Source organism: Lactuca sativa, chromosome 6, assembly GCF_002870075.4.
Source record: "Lactuca sativa cultivar Salinas chromosome 6, Lsat_Salinas_v11, whole genome shotgun sequence".
In the NCBI taxonomy this organism is placed as follows: domain Eukaryota; kingdom Viridiplantae; phylum Streptophyta; class Magnoliopsida; order Asterales; family Asteraceae; genus Lactuca; species Lactuca sativa.
This window is the reverse complement of record NC_056628.2, coordinates 86943937-86967255: the sequence shown is the minus strand read 5'-3', so window position 1 is coordinate 86967255 and position 23319 is coordinate 86943937. Positions and strand designations below refer to the sequence as shown.

Below are 23319 nucleotides of genomic sequence, written 5' to 3'. Positions count from 1 at the left end.
AAGCGGCAAAATATAAAAAAATAAACAATTATATATATATATATATATATATATATATATATATATATATATATATATAAAGTAAGGGTAAAATTGTATTTTTAAGTGGATTAAGGATGTTCAGTGCAATTGCTTTAAACCACAGGGATGTATCTTGCCGAACTCTCAAAAGTTGGACTGAATGTACGAATTTGACCAAACCACACTGATCAAAACTGTAATTTACTCTAATTCTAAACTACTCATAGTTTCACATATACATGTATAATATAGACAAAACTGCAAAATTGGTCCTTGTTGTTTGCTAAAAACTTTGGATAGGGTCCAAAAAGTTTTCAACTTGCATGGAATGTCCAAAATCAAGAATTTTTTTTTGGTTTTGGTCCTTGAAAATTTGAAAGGACTATTTTGCCCTTATTCTTTATTTTTCACATTTTCTTTATTTGTTTTAATTGTTTTATTATTAAAAAGAAAGCAAAAGAAAAGAAAAAAAAGAAGGCAAGTCCACCCCACCTGATTTCTCTCTCTCTCTCTCTCTCTCTCTCTCTCTCTCTCTCTCTCTCTCTATCTATCTATCTATCTCTCTCATTAGGTCGTCTTCCTCAACCCTAGTTCGCTTCCTTCCAATTTGTCCGATCAATCTCATAGTCCCATTTTGGAGGTTAGTTTCATCTTTAATTCGGAACAAGAATTGAAATTTACTACCATTATATCAAATATTTTCTTCTGAGGTTTCAAATTTCTTCATTTGGGTCGATTGAAAAGCAGCTGCAACTCAAAAAAACAAAACTCACCCTCCCCTTTGAATCTTAAATTTACAAGCCCTAAATTTATAATATCCATGGCAGTCAAACCCAAACTGTGTTGGCATTCTTCTCTGGATTCGACAAGACATGGTGGTGGAGACGATATGATTGCGGGTGCGTGAACTGCCCGGGTCGACGGTGATAAGAACATGACTCTCTCAAAAAAAAACTTTACAAATTTACAATTTTAACACTAACCTTCAATGAAAACCAGGACCCATCCTAGACGACCCCGATACGCTACGATCAGAAGCTGCTGCTTCAGACACCGATAACCATCTATTAACGGCCGATTTCTTTTGTATTGACCCTATCGGACTTGGGCAAGGGCTAGGGTTACAACTTGGGCTCTAAATCAGAGCTGGAATCACCGATTTGATCTTAGTCGATCTCAGAGAAGAAACTCGAGGTGAAGAAACACGAGGGGAAGAAGCGTAAGGTGAACAAATTGAAAATTCTTCACGAAGTGAAGTATTTGTGATGTTGTGTCTCTGATTTGTGGAAGATACAGTAAGATGGGTTGAAGATGAAGGATGGGGAAGACAATATGGATAGAAAAGGTCTTGTATGTATGTATATGTGTGTGTATGAGAGAGAGAGAAAGAGAGAGAGAGAGAGAGAGAGAGAGAGAGAGATCAGGTGGAGGTGGACCCGTCCTATTTTTCTTTTCTTTTGTTTTCTTTTTAATAATAAAACAATTAAAACAAATAAAGAAAATGTTAAAAATAAATAATAAGGGCAAAATAACCCTTTTACATTTTCAAGGACCAAAACCAAAAAAGAAAATTTATTTTGAACCTTCCATGCATGCTGAAAACTTTTTAGACCCCATCCAAAGTTTTTTACAAACCACAAAGACCAATTTTACAGTTTTGTCTATAATATATCACTTATATAACATAACACTGATGTTGTTAGGCTAGAAGCCATTTAATAGGATCACAAATCTTTTTGCATAACAAAATCAATTGAGTAGAAACAAGATTCCATAGCAAACAAAGTCCAACTCCAAACCAAAACTGTATTCATGAAACAAAGATTCAAGTGTACATTTAATGTAAGAAAACAAATGCAAAACTAGCCACAAAACATAACCAAAGCCAAAAAAACAAATCTTATATTTTTTTTTTCCACCTCCATAACCATAAACTCAATCATATAACCTCACAAATCCGGTACACAATTAGACATAATCCCTAAAGTAACTTACAAAACCGTCAAACACAAAATGCCTACTAACTTGCTGCCTAATCTCCCTTGTCTGACACTATTATGCTTAAACATGACTTGACCCCACATGCTCTCCTTATTCATTTTCAAGATATCAAATGGCATAACACTTTAAAGAATGAGGGGTGAAGAGTATTAAAGATGATGATTGTATAGTGTATAAAAATGCTAAATTCTTTTTAATGTGGGGTCTCAAGAAGATTGAACTGCAAGCCTTTGTAGATGCTCGAAAAACACTTGAAGGTTTACATCATCCGTGAAAATAACATCCATTCCAGGCGACCCTTCATTGTTGTATGTTGCCGAAGGATTCAACTTTGCCAACAAGAATCGCGCCTGCATCCCCCACCATATAATAATTAACATTCGAGAGACGTACATACCAAGACACTGTCCGCTCTCGGAAACCCATCCTAGTATTGCTCTCGTCCAAGCACGCTTAACTGCAGAGTCCTGATGGGATCTGGGCTCCAGAGCCCCCCACGGCTTTAAAACACACCGTGGAAGAAGAGATATCGGCACCATTACAAGAAAAAAGTATTTTCCCCGTTAGCTGATGTGGGACTGTCAGTCCCACGTTGGTTGCACAGGGAACAAAAGCATTTCTTATAAGGGTGTGGATATCTTTTCTGTCAAGACGTGTTTTAAAGCGGTGAGGAGGCACTGGAGCCCAGATCTCATCAGATGTCTGCAGTTAAGCGTGTTTGAGCGAGAATAGTACTAGGATGGGTGAACCTCTGAGCAGACAATATCTTGGTACGTGTGTATGGGATGTTACACAGTTGATTTGAATAAGATTTAAGATTTGAATAATTACCTGAGAACCATGTTGATCACACACCACCAACCTTGGAACCGGAAACCGATCACGTATTATCAACTCCGCATCATCATGCGGAGCTTGCAACAACTGTGCAAACGCCTATAAAAAAAAAACATCGTGTTAAATACTTCAAGGCCAACTTTAATATCCTTTAAAGTTATGTTATTTAGAGAATATTTAAAAAATAAAAAAATACCTGGTGTTCTGGCTGATTTTGGTAACCCAAATTCCTCCATTGGGCGATTGTCATTCCATGAAAAATGACTACACTAAAATAGGAATCTAACAAAAGAATTCTATCAGCTGAAATGGATGCTACATCAAGTAATGCAGGTGAAGGAAGTGAATTAAATGAATATGATATTAATGAAGGTTGAATCATCACAGCTCCATTTGTTATATTCTCTCTGTTTAGCATCATGCGAAAATAAGCAGTCTCATCGGGGCTATTATTAAACACCTACAATTAAAAAAGAAATTTAAATAAAAAGTTGTTGATGAATTAAAAGTGTGAATAGTTTTTTTTTTAACTACCTGAACGAATTGTGATCTTCGAAGATTGAACATGAATTGAGGGAACAATGAAAAACTAGGGTTTAAGGCGAATGAAGATGGATCATCTTTTCTGTAGTCACCGAATTTAGAACAGAGGCGAATCAGGTTTCTATCTAGCCATCTTGTTGCATCAAATGCTTCCTGTAATTAATTAATTAATTATTATAAATGAGAAAATCCATTAAAGGTGTTTGTGGATTAAGTTAAAGTAAAAGAAATGTTGAAATGATTAGGTTTTAATAGTTAGTTAATACCTCCATTTCCATTTTATAAGAAGTTAATCTAGCCATAACCACAGCTGCAGCCTCTTGATCAAAACCTTGTATCAATTCCTGTTAAACATAATTTATCAGAAACTGAATTTCTACTGGAAGGGTATAATTGTAAAATCAGTAATGTAGTTTTTTTATAAATATACATGGGTAAGAATTACATGCCCAAATTATCATGGGTTAAATGCAAGAAATAGTAATGTAGTTTTTAATTTTTTATTATAGAAATTATACTTTATTATTTCTTATCACATCATTGTATTTTTAAAAGTACACAAAAATTATATAAAAGTTTTACTATTTTACCTCTGAGAGAACAGAAGTCTCTAACCATCTTCTAGTAATGGTGGTAACTCGCAGCTTTGATTGCCCATCAATACTCTGGTAACTGCATCAAATTTTATAATCAATACATTTCAATCACAAAAAAGGAATTGGAATTCAAGATTCCATTCCATGGCTTGTTTGGTTGCCAAATGGATGCAATTCAATCCTTCAAATTCCATGTTTGAAGGATTTCACCATTCTTAGGGAGGGTGGAAGTAATTCAATTCCATTCTTCCTTTTTATTAAAAGACCAAAATACCCTCATTATTATATATCAAAATAACAAAATCCAACAACTCAATAGTGTAAAGAGAATTTTAAATTATTTAGACATACAATGAAACTTTGATATTCCATTCCTTCCAAAAACATTTTACTTACCAAATGCCCATTAAACACGCTTAACATTTTATAAGAAAAGAAATATGAAATTTACCTTGTAACAGTTTGTATGTACAACTGTGGATTTACATTTCCTGAAGCATCTGATTTGTCACTTGATGATATATCAAAAAAAACAGTCAAACAAGTATTTTTATCGAGTCCACACAGCTTCCAAGCTGTGGTATTCCCCTGTCCAATCACTGTGCTTGCAACAGCTGGACCTTTCTGCATAAAATAACCAAAAAAATAAAATTAATAATGAATCTGAAAAATACTATTTTCATTTGGAGTCAATATGATTGTTTGATGTTTAAATATAAGATTAAGTAAACAACCTTCTCCAAAGATGTGCAAGGTCCAATGATCCCTTGAATTTTAATATCCTTTGAACAGTTGATCTCAAGTTCTCCACTGAAAGTAATAAACTAGTGAATATTTTCAAAAGATGAAAATGCATGATATATTATTAATCATAGAAAGGGTTAAATGCAAATAATACCAATTATTTGTTATAGCTTTCTACTTTTGTTTTTTCCTATTACAATTTTCAAAGTACGATGTTTTAATAAGAAAACAAACTGAAAGTACAATGATGTGATTGGTTAGTTTTTCAGTGTATTTAATAAGAAATAAATGGAAGTAGAAGGCTACTAAAACACATAATGCAGATTGTAAAGAATGAAAATACTCACTTATGGGAAAGACCAAGAGATTCTTCACCCTTCTCAAAGACACGTCTAAATGAATCCTTGAAAACCGAATGTCCAAAACTTTCAGCTAAAACAACAAGCCCACCAGTTCTTTCAATAACAACTTTCATCTCTGCTACTCCAACCTATTACCAAAAAGAACATTAGATTTCAAACAAAATTGAGATACATGTGTTAATATGCAGATTATTAAACTCGGAATAAGAACAGTTATCAACATTCAACATCACTGGCACTGCATCCTATTGACTTTGAAGAAAAAGTAATCACCACAATACACACAGATACATACATTATACATATATGATATATGTAAACACAATCAGATAAAGAGTTTTACACCTGGTCAAGTGCAGAAGCAAAAAGATCCAATACATGACCTTGGCTGACCATTTGCTTTGAAAGTTCCTCATAAAATTGAACTGCCTTCCTAAAATATGGTGCTGCATCTTTATCAAGATCTTTATGTGAACGCACAGGATCAGAGAGATCTTTTGATACAATCTACAAGAAACCAGAAACTAATACAAGTTTAGATAGATTCAACCTAAACAGAAATAAACTTTTTCACAACTCTCAGAAAGATGGAAAGATGATTCATATGTTACAAGAAAAGTTTATAGAAGAACTTACCGAACCAGGGCCTTCAGTGCATGGCCCACCAACCAATGCTACAATTCGAGCACCAGTGCCAGGCATACAAGCCCCTAGCAATCCAGCTGCAACACTTAGTGCAACCCCAGTGCATCTTAATGATCGATTACCTGGTGCAACAGGCCATTGATCTGTCTCTAATTCTTCCAAAAGCTGAGTTTTAAGTTGTTAACACTTGGATTAGTAATGTATAGCAATGAAATTGTGCAGTTTTGAACAAGGATTGTGGTAGAACTCACCGAATGGATGATGTATGCACCTTCGGAAGCAGGCAGCAAAAACCTAGAAACCCCGGAATTTGGAAACCCCCCACCTTGTACTACCCCCTTCTGAAAGCCCTGCCCTGGTGCGCCACCAACTCTCCGGCCACCAGCACCACTACCTAACCCTAGCTGATCCAAAACCTGATCTTTAGTCATCTCTTTTGATCCTCGAAATACATAAACCTTAGACATATCAGCATACCCTAACTCATGAACCTGAACCTGTGTCCCAAACGAAACAAACCCCACCAATGCATTCTCTGGTAAGAATTCAAGCGCCTGTTGTAACGCCGATCTCGCAAACGCCAATTCCTCCTCGATCATACACATATCAAGCACGAATACGTATACAGGTGGAGGAATTGTGTGATGGAGATCGGATTGAGGAAAAGCGTATTCGATTGTGGTGTATTGAGGGTAGAGTTCTGCAGGAACGTTGGTTTCGGAGATACCGGAGAAGTGATGAGGGAAGTGGTTTCGTTGGAAACAAAAGGGACAGATCCAGATGAGGGCAGAGAAGTCGACGCGGCAGAAAGGGTTAAGGACGGCGGAGCAGGTCTTGCATCGGAGAGGCACATAAGGATTGGTAGGGATGTGTGGGTGAGGCCGGATCGGAGAGATCGAGGCGGCGAAAGGGATGACGCACTTGCTGGCTTCGACTTTTGTGCGTGGCCAGGCGTTCCAGGTCATACGAACACCGTCGATTCCTTCAGGATCGGTGTTCGCCATCTCCGTCGACATTTTGGGTGGCAAAAATGGAAGCTTTGTTAGTGTAAATTAGGAGAAATTGGGGATTAGGGAGATGGGGAAGAAAAACAGGGGAGAAAAGGGGTGGAATTGGAGTCAAAGCTTAAGGCAGAAAGAGAAGAGAGAGAGAGGGGGTTGTGGTCTGTGCATAACAACAACTTCAACGCTGGATCTACTCTTTGATGATGGTGAATTGTGATGATCTTTGTATGTGCACCAAAGATGAAACAGTTGAATTGTTGTTTTTGGGTTGAAATACTTTTTTATTATAGGGTGTTCATGGGGTTTGTAACAGATAGAAGTAGACCGAAACCTAAAAAAGATTTAATCAAATCGAAAATCAAACAAATCTCAAACGATTCCATATGAAAAGTCGTTTTAGAACTACAAAATGATGGTTTCGGATAGGGGTGCAAACGAGCCGGCTCGGGCTCGTTTAAGTTATATGAGGCTCGAGCTCGAGCTCGGCTCGATTTGAGCTTTTTTTTACTGAGCTCGGCTCGAGCTCATAAAGAGTTATACAAGCTCGGCTCGGGCTCGACTCGTTTTTATCGGGCGTGCCTAAATAAGCTTAAGTTCGGCTCGAGCTCGTTAAAAAACTCGTTTACTAATACCCGAAATTCATAATTCCCCTAATATGTTTTTATTTTAATATATATAAATAATAATAAATAATATTATATAAAGGCTCGTTTAGGCTCGCGAGCCTAATCGAGCTTTGTGACATAGGCTTGAGCTCGAGCTCGTTTCATAAACAAGCTTAATATTAAGCTCGAGCTCGGCTCGAGACTCGTTTAAAATTGGTTTCGAGTCGAGCTTTTAACGATCCGATCTCGAGTAACTCGCGAGTAGCTTGGCTCGTTTGCACCCCTAGTTTCGGACCAAAATCTTCTAAAAATATTTCTCAAAACCATTTTTAAATTTTTTAGAACTAACGTATATAAATCGGTTTAAGCCTACCATAATTCAATATTATGTGTCAAATAGTTATATAACCAAAGTTGTTTCAAGTAAAAAAAAATACAATAGCAAACTAATTATTTTCGGGAAAATGACTCGGGAGGGTTATGTATTGTTGATTTTGTTCACATTTAATCTTTTTTTTATATCATATATCATCCAACTTGTTGAACATATTTATACATTACCTTTTCGACCTGCTACTACTGTTGGTAAAAGGGTAATATATTAACAGTTTCAACAAGTTAAATGATCCATAATATACAAAAAAATGACTAAATGTGAACAAACAAAACTTCCCCCACAAAATGCCTCTGACACCATTTTTATCACCGCATCTGCCTCTACCACCAATATTGATAGCAGTGACGATGGAGGGGGTGTAGGTGGTGGTGGTGGTGGTGGTGGCAGCGGTGGAGGTGATGTTGGCACACTCCCAGTAGGTGGCGGAAACGTCGGACAATGAGATGACATCATGAATCACAGTTATTTGCATATATACAACAATACAACAACATATCATAATGTAGAAACTTTTATTACTGAATAAAGGAAATTATATCATCCCTGGTCTAGGTGTACATGAAAATCTAAAAGTATCGAGCTTGCTTTTACAACTAGGTAACACATGAAAATATAACAATATGATACGTATGCTAAAATCCCATGATTTTTCCAAGTGTATGACTTCTGGCTTCTTAATTTCCTAAAATACATGTGATTTGAAAGAGTATCAACGCAATGTTGGTAAGTTCAAAGGTTTGGAATTTTTTAATCAAAATATACTTTTAAACCAAAAATTATGTTTTTCATTTGTAACATCTCGATCCATGCAAGTAAAATTCTTCCTTTATTTTTAATGTTCAAGTGTTGGAGTTGGTCCTACACATGGCGTAGGGTAGTCTCCTACGCAACGCGTAGGAGGGATCATGGTCACAAGATTTAATTAATGATCTACACATGTTGTAGATCAAGGTACACAACGCGTAACTGCCTAGAACCGAAACCCTAATCTTGGGGTTTTGAGCCCTATTTAAAGGCTTTAACTCCCTTGAGGCCCTTCCATCCTCAGCTTCCATCTTTCCAAACAGCCTCCTTAGAAATCCTAAGCGGCTAAGCCTAATTTGTGAGATTTGAGCATTTGGAGTGTTTTGTGTTCACCTCTGAAAGAAGAGGAGCATTATGGAACTACTTGGGAGCTCAAATCAGTATAGATACGGGATTTGCATCTACTCATCCATCTCCAAAAGGTATAAAGTTCCAACCTTGATGTTGTTATATGTTGGATCTAGTTTTGCTTTATGATTTCATGCTTTTGTCCCCATGTCCATGGTGTATATAAGTAAGAGCTACTCCAGACCATTGAAGTACCACTTCTTGACGTTTTTAGGATTGTTAAGTCATAAAAATGAGAGCTTGGTCACTCTCATCCATCCATGCATGAGCTTCTGAGCAATAGAAGATTTTTTGGACCTAGGGTTTGGATTAAGGCTCTTGGTATGTATGCTCAAGAATCATATTAAAGTGATATTGCTAATTAATATATGATGCTAATTGGTCACACTAACACCAACTTGATATAATTGATTATTTATTAGAAATTGGTTTTAATAAATATTCAATAAACTCTTTTAATTAAATTGGAAATTATTTAATTTCTAGGAAATAATAATTTTCATTAGCAACTATAATATTAGTTCATATGGTATGAATTAATAAGTCATGCACAACCTTTTAGACTAGTTGAATCCCTTTATCTTTTACCAAAAGACAAAGTTTATATTTTATAAACGTTGGGTTTATAAGATTTAAACAAATCTTTTTTTTAGGAATGGACCGAAAATAGAGTTAGAGAAAGGAGTAATTGTCTTTTGCATTCTTTAAACAAAAGAAATGGTAATGGGTGAAAGCACGGGGGACAAGCATGTCTAAAGTTCTTAATGGTTAAGGACCTTCAGATTAAATGTATGCTTTAAATGGCTACTTGCTTGCACTTTTTGTAACATCACAAAAATTTTAACAAATTTAAAAATTTTCAAAACAACCTATTTACTAATAAAAGTGTTTACAAAACCATCGTTTCCAAACATGATTTAAAATGAGAGTCTCCCAAGATCCAATCAGTTGTAAAACCAAGGATGTGTACGGTTACGCCATCCCCTATCACAACTAGCAAATTAGGGTTAAGAATGTTGATCCTTGTACAAGATGATCTCTTTGTGTAATCTAGCAACATTTCATATAGTGAAATTTAGACTTCAATGCTATTAAGTTCATACTTTCATGCATTGTCATTCAAGTCGAAACAACCACGTGTAAACCCAAAACTCGATCCAATAAGCCAAATCCAATCATTTTTGGGCCTTAGCCCAAGAATTTTCGATCCAAATCCCTTATTGGACCAAGACATCCTTATTGGGCTGATAACTACTCCTTTTTTTGACTTTTTGGGCCGAAAACACACACATGGGCCTTAGTTGGTCCGAGAATTAATATTTTTGGGGCCTTTGAACCAAAAACCATTTATTAAGATTTAATGGGCCGAGAATCCTTATTGGGCCAAACCAAAAATCAGAATTTCTCTTCTTGGGTCACTCTTTTGGGCTGAGGACCCCTCTTGGGTCGGTTGGCCCATCTAAAAAAACGGGAAAAAGATTAAGTGGGTAATAAGGCTTGCCAACTCCATATAATCTAGCATGTAACCATGATTTTATCCAACAAGTTTCCATGAACTTCACTCACCCTTAGCTAGAGTCAAACCCTATTTTCCCTCTCTTCCCTCTTGATTCGGCTGATATCTCACCCCCACCCTCATTCACAACTTCATCTTTCAACTCATTTTTCCTCTCAACTCTCAACTCTCAAGTATTTCCTCATCTTCCTCTCTAAAAATCGTGAGTGTGTGTGTGTGTTCTCCAAAGAAGTTTTCTTCAAAGATCACAAGCTTGGTAATTTATAAGTTAAACTCCATGGTTTTATTCCAAGTTTATGCTAAGATCTTTTTCTTACAATTTCATTTTCATGTATATGCTCCTTAGAACACCCTTAACTTCGAAATCCCATCAAGAGATCAAGTTAGTACCGAAAACCTTTCTCCTTCTTCATATACATCTTGAAAACCCCAAGGTGAGCTTTATACCCCCATATCTTTCGTATTTTTCATGTTTTCGGGTGGAGGATACAAGTCAGCTCTCGTTTAATCATTGGATATTTGCATGTACCTATGAGTTATGTGTTTAACCTTTGGATAATAGCATAAATCTTAGTTGTGCATTGAAAATAGAACTAGATCTGGTGTAATAAGGTTTTTATCATGTTTTCTTCAAGTTTTGGGAGAGAAATACAAGTTACAACCCCAAAACATAAACTAAACTTAACCATCAGCTTTCAATAGAAAAGTTAAGGTCTATTTACGGACTGTTTTGACCCTCTTAAACTCAATACTTTTCAAAACTGTTTAATATTAAAATGGTTCATGTTTATACCTTTCTAAGGACTATTTGCACGTGTTCATACGATTTTTCTACAAGTTTTGGCGATTTTTACAAAACTGCCTATCATTTCATAAATAAATTTGGACCAGTTTGTGAAGATGAATATTTTCACACTGGTTTGAGACCATTAAAAGTTATAATAAAAATTATGAACAAGGTAGACTCAATTTCCAAACTCCCAGAGTTTACGGATCCAAATTTGGACTTACGATGATTTTTCTATAATTTTTCTAAAAACAGGGATAGAAAAGTCAAAAACTAGAAAATTGTCTTTAACATACTAAAATTTCTTATACTCGTGTTAGATGTAAGTTTATAGGATTTACACCTTTAAAACATCTAGACATGTTAAATTATATGTATTTATATGTATAATTATATAACATTTCTTGACAAACAAACATAATAAACTATAATCGGTATAGTTTGGAGGTCACGAATCACACTTTCAAAGGACACATAATTATTTAAAGGCATAATCATCTTATTTGCAAGTAAACCGGAGATCATAGTTCACGTAAATCTGTTAAGGCTCTTGTGAGACACTCCTTCACCGTACCTACCTAGCATACATCGTAAGTCCTGTAGTTATAACCAGAGTCTCCTGGAGGGGGAGCGGGGTAATTGTGTATAGATCTGTACGAGGTTGACACCACCACACCTGAGTTGTTCGCTACAGCTAGACGGGCCAGTCTAGGGTGACAAATATCTTTAGAAACCGACGCCTGAATAACGTCAAGACAGGCGCTTTAGTCATATTAGTATGGTTGTAACGACTCACATAGAGAAGGATTATATTAACTTGGGTTTACGAAGAATATACACGCTCCTAGTTTTATAAAATACACAACTATGTTTCGTCTATTTTGTAAAACTAATTTCACCACTCTGGTCTTGGGGTTTTAAGACCACAACTCTTTTATATACAGAAAATATAGGATTTTCTGGGAACACGCTCTTTTCAAATACAAACAAAAGGAAAATAAAGAACAAGCATGCAATTATACACAGTTTTGGAACGAGACTCTCAACTACTTTTTATAGAAAATATTGGATTTTCTGGAGTTTTACTACTTATTATAAACAAAGATATTACAAAGTTTTCCTGCAAAACATGCTTACGAACTCACCAACATTCTATGTTGACGCTTTTCAAAACGACTTGTATTTTCAGGGACTCAGTGAACAGGTAATCGAGCCTTGGATCTGGATAGTTTGCTATCTCTTTTTGAGACATCATACGTTAGATTATTTTTGTGTAATCGAAGAACAAATAGAATCTGTAAGCAATGAATGTTGGTATATTGTAATGTATGATGTTTGGTTGCTATGTATCATCTATATTCAACTGCTATGACATTACAAGATGAAGTCACCCGCCCCCGGACGTTTCCGCCGTCCCGGTTCGGGGGTGTGACATCGCCTCACCACAATCATCTGAAGCACCTGAAAAAATAAATTGAAATTGTAAGCACGAAGCTTAGTGAGTTCCCCCAAAATACCAACACACGAACGAATAACATATTCAATAACAACATGCAATGCGTCCACAACTAAAAGACTGGATTACCCCTGAGCCCACAACATAAGTCTGGCTTGCCATCGGGCCCACAGCTTATGTATGGATTGCTCCCCGACCAGATCATTCCTCGGACTGAATACCACTAGGCCCTTAGTACGAGTCTGACATGCCCTTCCCGACCCTCAGCTTGTACCTGGAATGCTCATGAGCCCTCAGTATGAGTCTGGCATGCCCTTCGCGGCCCTCAGCTCATATCTGGATTGCTCCAGGGTTTGTTGGCTACCGCACAGAGCAGTACAACCTCAACCCAACCCATACAATATGTCGACATATAACAGATAATAACAAACACATATAATCAAACAGCATCATAGGTAGTCCTACAGATCTACCAGACTAGCATATCAAAACTAGCATGCATATATATTCCATACTCAACATATCAACGAATGTCAGGTTATCAAACCAATGGGTCGGTCTTGGTGCCTTCAACCCGCAAGTACAGTGAGAAGAACTCACCTCGTAGACTGAACAGAACTGATGAGGACCAACTCCGAATCTCATCTCTCTAACCGATACATGTTTCAACCAAGTGACCAATCCCATCAAAATACCCTCAACGTCCAACTTGGTCAAAGTCAATAGTCCATGTTGACCCAACACATCGTGTTCCCCTTGGCCACGCCGTGTTCCGCCAGCATCCAAACAGTCGGGAAAACCTCAGCCAACATGTCATTTTGACTTGCAAACACGTCGTGTTCGCTTGATTTCAACAACTTAATACATTCAGTTGCCTCTTCGACTCCAAGAGTTCCAAAGCTCAGATCTAGACCAATATGTGATTAAGAAGGATAAAGTTTCCAACTTTATCCATTGGAGACTACCAAAAAGGTCCAAAACCCAAACTATAAAGCTTGATAATGCAAAGGCTTAACCAATACACAATTAATCCTTAAATTCTGAAGTCCATCCTTTCCAAGAGTGATTCTAACACCTAAACCACCCCAAAGGTTGGTGCTTTTTAGACATACATGCCCAATGCATGTCTTGAACCCATATTAGGTCAAAATGAGGATTTATGACCTAATCTCTATGCATGGCATCAAAACTTGATTATAGACCAGATCCAAGACACTACTAGGTCACCTTGACTTGGAGATTCATAAAGTTGCAAACTTTATTAGATCTAATCGTTCCAACATTCAAGAACAAGAAACAAAAGGGACAAAACCCAAGATCTAACAACTTTGAAAAAAAAAATCGAGTCTTGGACACTTACAAAGGTCCAGAAGAGTACCAAACTGAAGAATGGGGGCTTGCTTGTTGGATCTTTGCTTCCTTCTTCCTCCTTCTTCTTTCTTTAGCTTCAAAAACACCAAACTAGCTTCAAAAATGGGAGGGAAAGATGATTATGGTTTCTTTCAGGGCTTGAGGGGTTGATGGGGGGCTGAGGGTGAACAAACCCTAGCTTCCACATTCATTTAAATAGGGAGAAAAAGCCAGAAGATTAGGGTTTCATTCCAGCCATCAACACGCCATGTCCCAAGAGGTAACACGTCGTGTTGCCCAAACTGAAACCCACGCCTCTTCTTACCTGGACACGTCGTGTTAGTACCTCCAACACGCCGTGTTCAATCCTCAAAAAGGTGATTCATACCCAAAGTTGCTCCTCAAATTTCCGGGTGTTACAACTCTCCCCCACTTAAATTATATTTTGTCCTCAAAATCATTCCTTACTGTCTCCTTTACTGAACTAAACGATCATGAATGGACTCCCTGAATCCCAAAAATGACTGGGGAAGTCACCCCGCTCTGATGACCGCCCACCCTTACTGATGTCGAGTCCAAAATAGAGGATATCACGAGCCCTAACGAAGAATGAATCTCAACATTTCCCTAATCCAACGAGTATCCAACCACTACACCTGAAATTGAAAACCCTGAACAATGCAGGACTCCAAGACAGACATAACCAATCAAAACTGCTCCCGCAAAGACTGAACTTCACAACCCGAACCAAGCAACCTATCTGTCCTGAACGAATTTACAGATACCCAAAAATATATACCCCCAATCACATGCCAGATCCTTGACAAAAGTCAACCCTAACATACGATGACCTTCCATTAATCGAACGCATTCTAAGCAGAATTCTCATACTGATGACGGACGAATCCTTGCTCATGTTGACGTTAATTGATAAAGGACAACCATCACTACTCAACTCCAAAACCAGGAATCCAATACCTTATTTGAAAAGAACCCAAATATATTAATTGCAAATTTTCCATTAATCCCAATTCCATAAGATGCACCAAAAGCCTTTAATTAACATGTGACTCCCTGACACGCCTTTACAACCACTGCTCCTATAAGCAAAGATGAGAATTCCAGGAATTCCACATTTACCTCCAATCCTTAACAATTAAGGTGTACCCCTATCAAGCAAAACACCTGATACATTAACGAATAACTTTTGATTTGAAACCTCATGACCAGTTCCTAACCTTGATAATCAACCCCTCATAACAACTTGTGAGCAAAAGGGGTTATAATGCAAACATTCCGAGAGATTTTTTGATATACGTCCGATAGTCCCAACAACCTTTAATTGTTCCCTTTATCCAAACTAGTTGATTGTGTTTCTCCCGACTTCCATCAATGCACTAACACCGAAAGTACAATACTCATATGAAATCAACAATCATGATCATTGGGCCCACATCCCTTGTCTGATATACCCTTACAAGGTCCTCAGTATAGGTCTGGATTGCCACCGAGCATACAACATGAGTCTGAAATGCCTTACCCGGCCCTCAACCCATGTTTGGAATGCTCCTGATATTAATATAATCATGTCAACATTACATCATTCTCCCAACGCCCCGGGCCTAAAGATACTCACATCATTCTATCGACTTGCAGGGACCTAAACAACATCCCTCTCAACGCTAACCGAGCACAACAATGCCGAAATCTTACCACACACATTTCCTTTCACAGAACAACCTGCTACCAATGCAAAACCCTGTGAAATCATGGTTGCCAATGACCCGAGAACAGGATAACGGTTGCTCCCTTGATCCAATTCAAAGGCTATCACCCAGAAAAACCATGTGAATAATTCGATCCAAGCCCCAATGCTATCTTGTCCAGCAAACATACACACAATGAATTACCACAATGCATATCCTTAGGGAACCCATAACCCCATCCAAAAACGACATAAATACCAAAGTTCTATCAAACGACGAACCTCAATCATTAATAGAAGACATCCTCATGATCGATCGAAACAAGATTCCATACTTGATTGAGACTGAACAGATTCCACCAATATGCAACCAACTCGAGAAGACTTCTGAATTGATCTTGAATGCCACCCAACCCAACCCTGCTATGAACCAAAATTCCACACCGCCATTAAGGGTAAGCATACCCAAAGACCAAATGAACATAAAACATACTAAATTTGATGATAAGTTGATACATCCATAGGACTTCAACTGCCACACTCAAAACCTTCATAGAATCTTTGCTGAATGACAAACGATGCGACCAATAATCGTGAACACATGTCATTAAATCAAATGAACCAAAACCCTCGCGGGGCTGAACGTACCAAATTTTGCAACTGATTCCTTGATCGATCTCTACCCAAGCTAGACTATAATTATAAATTCTTACACCCAGCTGACAATTTCCCTCCACCACCGATACTCGACCTGATTTATCCCAACGGTCCCTTATCTATAAATTGGCACACCAAAAGGAATCAATATCTGCAATGAGCTCCTTGATCACCCACTTCCTGATGAGCGACAACCCAGGTGTCTCATGTACACATGCATACGATCACTAACTACTAGATACCCCTTCCTTGACCAAACCCTGAACCGAGATCCCACATACTCGCATGGAAAATCCCTAAAAACCATCCCTCAATACCACGAACCCGAACAGACCGATGATCCTCCAAGAAGAATACCCAATTCTCCCTCACTTAGGGTTCGAATTACCACCCACTGGTGTTAAAACCAACTATAACTCAAACCGACTTATCCAGGTACGACCATCCCTGACCCCGAGAATGAATAATACACACAGGATGATCTTCCAGATAAGGATCAAACAAATCCAAAGAGAATCTACAATTTCAGTTGGAGATCTCCGAAAATCCCAATCATGACCACTTAATATTAAGGATCCCTTACAAGAGCATAAACCAATACCGATTTATGATCCAAAACATACACTCCTTTCCTGCAATTCCAACTGCCAATCCGGTACCTAACTTTCCTATCACCCAAGAACACGGACCGTTGATCACAACACTAACATCCATACCACATCAACCAACATGCACACTACACCGCTGACAATCTGTCTCCAAACACTGTGACCAATAGTCCCCATGTTGGGTTTACATCCCAACACTGAAATTCACAAGCCTGATCACTCCTCCTTCGAACTCGGAAGACTGAAAGGGCAAAATTGTTGCTATTGATAGCGACATACCAAACCATCAATCAACCATTCTACTTCCAACTACAATCCCCAACCGATCATAACGGTTGATCCGTCCTTGAGTCCCACGACTCGAATGCATGGCCTTCAGAAAAACCCTCAAGACCTCAAAAGCAACAAGCTCATCTATATCTGCACCAACCAATCCAAACCAATTTTGCCCATGGGGCCGAACAATTACCAAACCCATCCCCATGCCTGAGTGTGACAACCCAAATTTTATTCTGTTATATATTTCCGTTTCCGCTAACGGAATATGTCATTTATAAAAAGTTCCGTAATTTGGAGTCGTCAAATAAATAAATATTTATTTATTTATTTATTTATATTTCATGTTTTTATTATCTTAGTAAAATAAATATAACTCGTAAATGTTATTTTCATTTAACGGAATAAAGTGATATTATTTTCAACCATTTAACTCGTGTAAAAAGTTTAAACCCCGTTAAACTTTAGCATCGGGTAGTCGTATACCGGGTGCAATACCCGAGGCCTATATAAGGAAGGTGGAACACTTCCTTGAACTCTTTTACCACTCAAAGCTCCATTCTCTCTCTACTTTCTCTCTCTAGCTCGTTCCCGACTCCAAAAACCGTAAATTCCGCCTCCAAAATGTAAGATCTTCTACCCTAACTCATTCTAAACATCATTTATGGTTGCATTAGCTCAAAAATCACACAATATGGCCATTAAAAGGGAGTTTACGGACTAAGAATCTCCTTAGGCCGTAAACACCAAAAAGAGTGCCAAAAGCCACGATTTTCCTTCTTTTGAGCTTAGATACTAGTTTGGGAATTTACCTAGGGGTGTTTAATCATCAAAACACAAATTTTTAGGGCATAAAAGAGGGTTTATGGCCCAAGCACATGCTTAGGCCGTAAACACCCTTTATCCATGCAAAAATGCCCCAAACACACTTCCAAATCATGTTAGACTTGAGATATGACCTAGGGAGCTTCCATTTCGAGTTTGGGACAATTGAACAACATCATTTGAGGGGTAAACTATATTTTACGGCCCAAGCATATGCTTAGACCATAAACTCCCCCAAACCATGTCAAATGATAGTTTAAGTCCCCTACAAGGCCCTATACCTTCACTAGAAATTGTTGGAATTGAAACAAGGACCTTAAAATCAAAGATTTGGGGGTACACAAGAGTTCACGGCCTAGGCCATGAAGCTTACGGCCGTAAACTCCCAAGGAGTGGCCTTTGGGCCGTAAACTCCAAGGGAGTAAACTCTTGGACCCTTAGACACCCCCTTTGGCCTTGTAAAATTCCCTAGAACCACTTCTATATGCATATGAGACTAGAAAGCATTCAAAATACCCCTCCCATGAGTTTACGGCTGTAAAATCATGGGGGATATGGCCTCCCAACCATAAAATCACTTAGGGTGGGTTTTAGGAGAGTAAACTCCAAAGTGAGGTCATACACTCCTTCCGTACAACTCATTGACCTTCTAGCACTCAACCATACGACCTTTAATCAAGTTAGGATGTTTAAATGTTTTAAATAGAATATAAGTTACTAATTACTTGTAAAACATATATCTCATATGTTAATAGGGTCTTAAAGGGTGTACAAGTCCTTACATGACACCAAACGCTCATCCGACACTTTCACCCGATTTACCCAATTTCAGGTGAGTTCATACCCCTTATTGAACCTTTTCAACTGTTTTTACATGTTTTAGGGGGGGGGGGGATACAAGTCAAATGTACAATTTATGGAAATCAATCACATGTGATTTACAATTCATAGTACAAATCACATGTGATTTATCACTATGCTTTATAAAAGAGTTTTACATTTTTAAAACTGCTTTGAGAACAAAACTATTTTCAATATCTAAATCCATTCTCTTGTTAAATTGTTATTTAAATTATTTCAAACTGTGTTTAAGTTACTTTTCTTATAAAAATGTATCTACATTAATATAGTTATATAAGTAAGACTTAAAGGACTTAGGACCGATAGCTCGCCTTATCTCCTGTTCTTGTTTGATGTGGTCTTAGGGTATCTGTTATCATTCCGACTATCATTGACTACTTAGTTATATATCATGTATATTGGTGTGAGATATAAAAGTCTTCATCGTATTCAATACCTTTGTCATACAAATGTCGAGAACCATACACACTAAGTTAACTATAATAGGTATAGTTAAGGTTACTACTACTAGTTACTGCTACTACTATACACATTATTACTCTTACTATTACAAGATGATACATGTATAAGAGAATACTCTATGAACTATACAGAAGACTACTACCCTATAATACAAGAGAAAACACTAATCTAGAGGATAATACACTAACCCTCTATAAGACACTCTACCGCGCTTACATCCTGTGACCAAGGCTTTCCGGAAGGAAGGCGACGCTACATGTATAGATCTATACGGGGCAGACACTATTATATCCCGACTGTTAATTTCAGTCCGAGCCGAGCAGGCTCAGGGATGGCATTACTTCACTACACTACGCGTGACCGGGAAGGTCATCGGACTCTCCATTTCTCACACTATTGGTCACATAAAAGGAATACACTCATATCCATAACAAAACACTAAGAATAAAGTCTAAGCTAACATCCCGAAGTAAGTAAGTATCTATTACTAATGGAAGTTCGCACCACTACTACTGATAACAGGCATAACTTTTCTTTATCTGCACTACCTACTGGAGATTTACTACTATACTTTTACAAACAAACAGTTTTCAATGATAAAACTTGCACGCAACGCAAAGGATTTCACTTACAATGTACTTTCTGGAAAATATAGGATTTTCTAGGGTTTTCCACTACTTATAAACATAAATTATAGTTTTCATACTATAAGTTTTAAAACATTTTATACATCAACCACACTAAATTCTTATGAACTCACCAGCTTTATGCTGATACTCGTTTTCAAAATAACTTGTATCCTCAGGTCAAAGCTAGACAGGTACAGGTGCAGCATTTTGGAGAAGATGGAGCATACAAGATTCCATCTCTTATTTTTGTTATGATTTTGGTGTCTATTGAAACTTTACAGAACACGCTTGTATTTAAACTCACTATGTAAATGAAATGGTTGTTGTTTCTTGCTTTTACTATTATGCAATTGTGATGATACTGTACATGACGTCCTCCACCCCGGAACGTATTCCGCCGTTATCGGTTTTGGGGTGTGACAGATTGGTATCAGAGCATTGTTTATAGTGAATCAAGAATATCAACCTATAAAAGATATACGAACTATAAACACTTCGGGACTAAAACACTCTGACTAGAATATATAATGTTAAGTACTAAAATATTTAACTAAGTATATATATACATCTCTATAAAATACAGAAGTCAGTATCGCACTAGAACAAAACAAAAGTATTAAGATTGTTGGATCACATCTGAGGGGATGTAGCCTGATCAACTACATTTTCCTAGGAGTGACTAGCATGTGCCTAAGATTGATCGTGGTGTTGCAACAAGTCTAAAACTTACAAACACTACCACAATAACGTTAGAATAAGAATACTATAGGAGTATTCTGTGCCTCTAAAATATACATATGTGAGAACTAAAAGGGTCATTACTGGTAGGACAATAGTTGCTAGTGGATACACCACGGTTACATGTGACTAGGGCGCTATAGACTCAGAATCTGTGGCCTTTGCTTTATTTCCTGTTCTTGTTTGATTGGGGATCTGAAGTTAGGGTTGCTTATTTGAAGGACTATCTTGCTTCGGTTACATGTAATTGGTATGCACTACGCAAGTATTGGGTCGGCTAATAACGATTCGTCTTATAAGTATCCTAGATTAGTATGTCTATTAACCTTCCTTCCCCCTTTCTCGTGTAGATAGCATGGCTGGCTTCCACCATCCCGACGATCCGTACTATCCAAACCAGGGCAATGGAGGATGGCTCGATGAGGAGTCAGACGATGATCACCCGATCCCTTTGGATGATCATCATGCTGAAGGCTTCTCGGATAGCTCCAGCTCCGAACTAGAAGTTAACAACCTACCCCCTGAAGCTCCAAACCCCAACCTCCGTCCGACATTTCAGGGTCCCACTCCTATGTGGGCCATATCCTTGCACCGATGGAGCGAGGAAAAGGGCCAGCCTTTACCTTACAATGGAGACCGAAGCTTCTACAACATAAGCGAGGGAGGATCAGCGGACCGAGTTCTGCCCATCATGGTCCAAAGGATCGCCAGAAATGTCGAGCAGGGTCAGGCAGCCATAGGCCGAGTTGTAGAAGTGGATGCCAACTCGAATCTCAACACTGTTCGCATCCGCCAACTTGAAGAAGCTATGAATAGGACAAAGAGGACCAACGAGGGTCTGCAGCAACAGCTAGCTGCATCCCGAGCTGAAGTTAGGGAACTCCGAGCACGTCAAAGGGCTCATGAACGACATCTTTAGGAGGTTATGCGTCAACTTGCTAATATGAGGGTTCTCACAACGAGTGCCCGTCGCCCGTAGAAAATGTCTAATCATCTCACTCTTTTGTTAAGGACTAGCCTTTCCTTTCTATGCTCCATAGAGCACTTGTCTGTAAACATTTCTAGCTTTGAAAGTAATCTAATTAGGCCTCTAGATTGCCAACATTTTCCTTATGATTTGATGTAAGACCTACTGTTAGGTCACTTTTCACAAACTTGTATTACATCATTAATACCATTAAATTGGCAGTTAACTACTCTATTGCTATGACTCTCTTTCTGGTCCTTAGATTATGTTGCATTAGTCCATAAAACACTCTATTCATATTAGCAATAGACTCTTCCTATTGCTATCATTTCTATGAATTTCCAGTGAAAGATGCCTCCACGCAAGCGTCCAAACAGAGGCAGACCAGCAACTCAAACCCCTCCTCTGCCACCTCCTCCTCCGCAGTTCGATCCAGTGCTGTTTCAAACGGCTGTGACTGCAGCTGTGATGGCAACCATGGCTCAAATGAACTCGGGAGATGCGAGCGTTGGCAACTCTAAATTTGGTGAAGTCCATCCAAGAGTGCAAGGATGTACTTATAAGGACTTCATGAACTGCAAACCCACTTTCTTCGATGGGACCGGAGGAATCCTAGCATTGTCTTAGTGGTTCGAGAGAACTGAGGCTGTCTTTGAAATATGCTCATGCCCCGAGGAGAGAAAAATAAAGTTCGCTACTGCCACCCTCACTAACAGGGCTCTGACATGGTGGAACGGCCATGTCAGTTCACTCTCTTTGGTAGCAGCCAACGTCATGGGCTGGGACACACTGAAGGACCTCATGAGAGGAGAGTACTGCCCTAGGGGCGAAATTCAGAAACTTGAGGAGGAACTCTGGAACCTCAAGATGAAAGGGACTGACATAACAGCTTACACGGCCAGGTTCTGCAACTTGGCGGCTATGTGTCCCAATATGATCCCATCTGAAAGCAAGAAGATTGAACGATACATTTTGGGTTTGATGCCCCCGTATCGAGGAAACGTTCTAGCCTCACGCCCTACTACCTTTGATAGCGCCAAGGAATTGGCCCAGAGTCTAATCAATCATGAAGTTTCTTCCACTCCAGCAACAACAACTACAACTGCCACTGCACCACCTAATTCATCCGACAACAAGAGGAAATGTGGGGATCAGAAGAAGGACAAAAGAACTCGATCTTCTTCTAAAAACCAACAAATCGTGGTTGTCCATGCTGCCACCACTCCTGCTACTACTGTACCGGTAAAAGCTTATGTTGGGAACTTGCCCAAGTGTCCTAAGTGCCCCTTCCACCACAACGGACCCTGCCGTGAATTGCAATGCTCCAACTACGGCCGGAAGGGCCATACTGTCCGATTTTGTAGAGCCCCACCCAAACCTATCTCGCAAGTTCCCGGTTCGGGAGTGCCCTAGACTTGTTACGGCTGCGGTGAAGCTGGACACTTCAAGAAAAACTGTCTGAAGGCTGGGAATGCGGGAGGAACAGGAAGACTACTTGATATTGGCCACAACGAAGCGGTAGCAGATCCCGCAGTAGTCACCGGTACGTTTCTTCTCAACAACTCTTATACCTGT

The 23319-nt window shown here is 38.5% G+C and overlaps 1 protein-coding gene across 1 annotated transcript; it reads right to left on the bottom strand.

Annotated features, from left to right (window-relative positions):
• Window positions 1-1945: 1945 nt before the first annotated feature.
• LOC111884042 (protein transport protein SEC23) lies at window positions 1946-7074 on the bottom strand. Its single transcript, XM_023880400.3, has 12 exons — window positions 6001-7074; window positions 5741-5914; window positions 5450-5611; window positions 5090-5232; window positions 4733-4808; window positions 4450-4622; window positions 3993-4074; window positions 3669-3746; window positions 3394-3555; window positions 3056-3319; window positions 2854-2958; window positions 1946-2372 (listed from the first exon to the last, which is right to left on the bottom strand). The coding sequence occupies exons 1-12, from the start codon at window positions 6763-6765 to the stop codon at window positions 2229-2231; spliced, it is 2328 nt and encodes a 775-aa protein (XP_023736168.1). The 5' UTR covers window positions 6766-7074; the 3' UTR covers window positions 1946-2228.
• Window positions 7075-23319: the final 16245 nt, after the last annotated feature.

Excerpts from the sequence above, each read along its gene's own strand:
- LOC111884042 (XM_023880400.3), bottom strand. The coding sequence starts at position 6,765 with ATGTCGACGGAGATGGCGAACACCGATCCTGAAGGAATCGACGGTGTT. Across the intron at positions 4,623-4,732 it reads CTTGCACATCTTTGGAGAAG|AAAGGTCCAGCTGTTGCAAG; the intron begins GTTGTTTACTTA and ends TATTTTATGCAG. Across the intron at positions 4,075-4,449 it reads TACATACAAACTGTTACAAG|TTACCAGAGTATTGATGGGC; the intron begins GTAAATTTCATA and ends AATTTGATGCAG.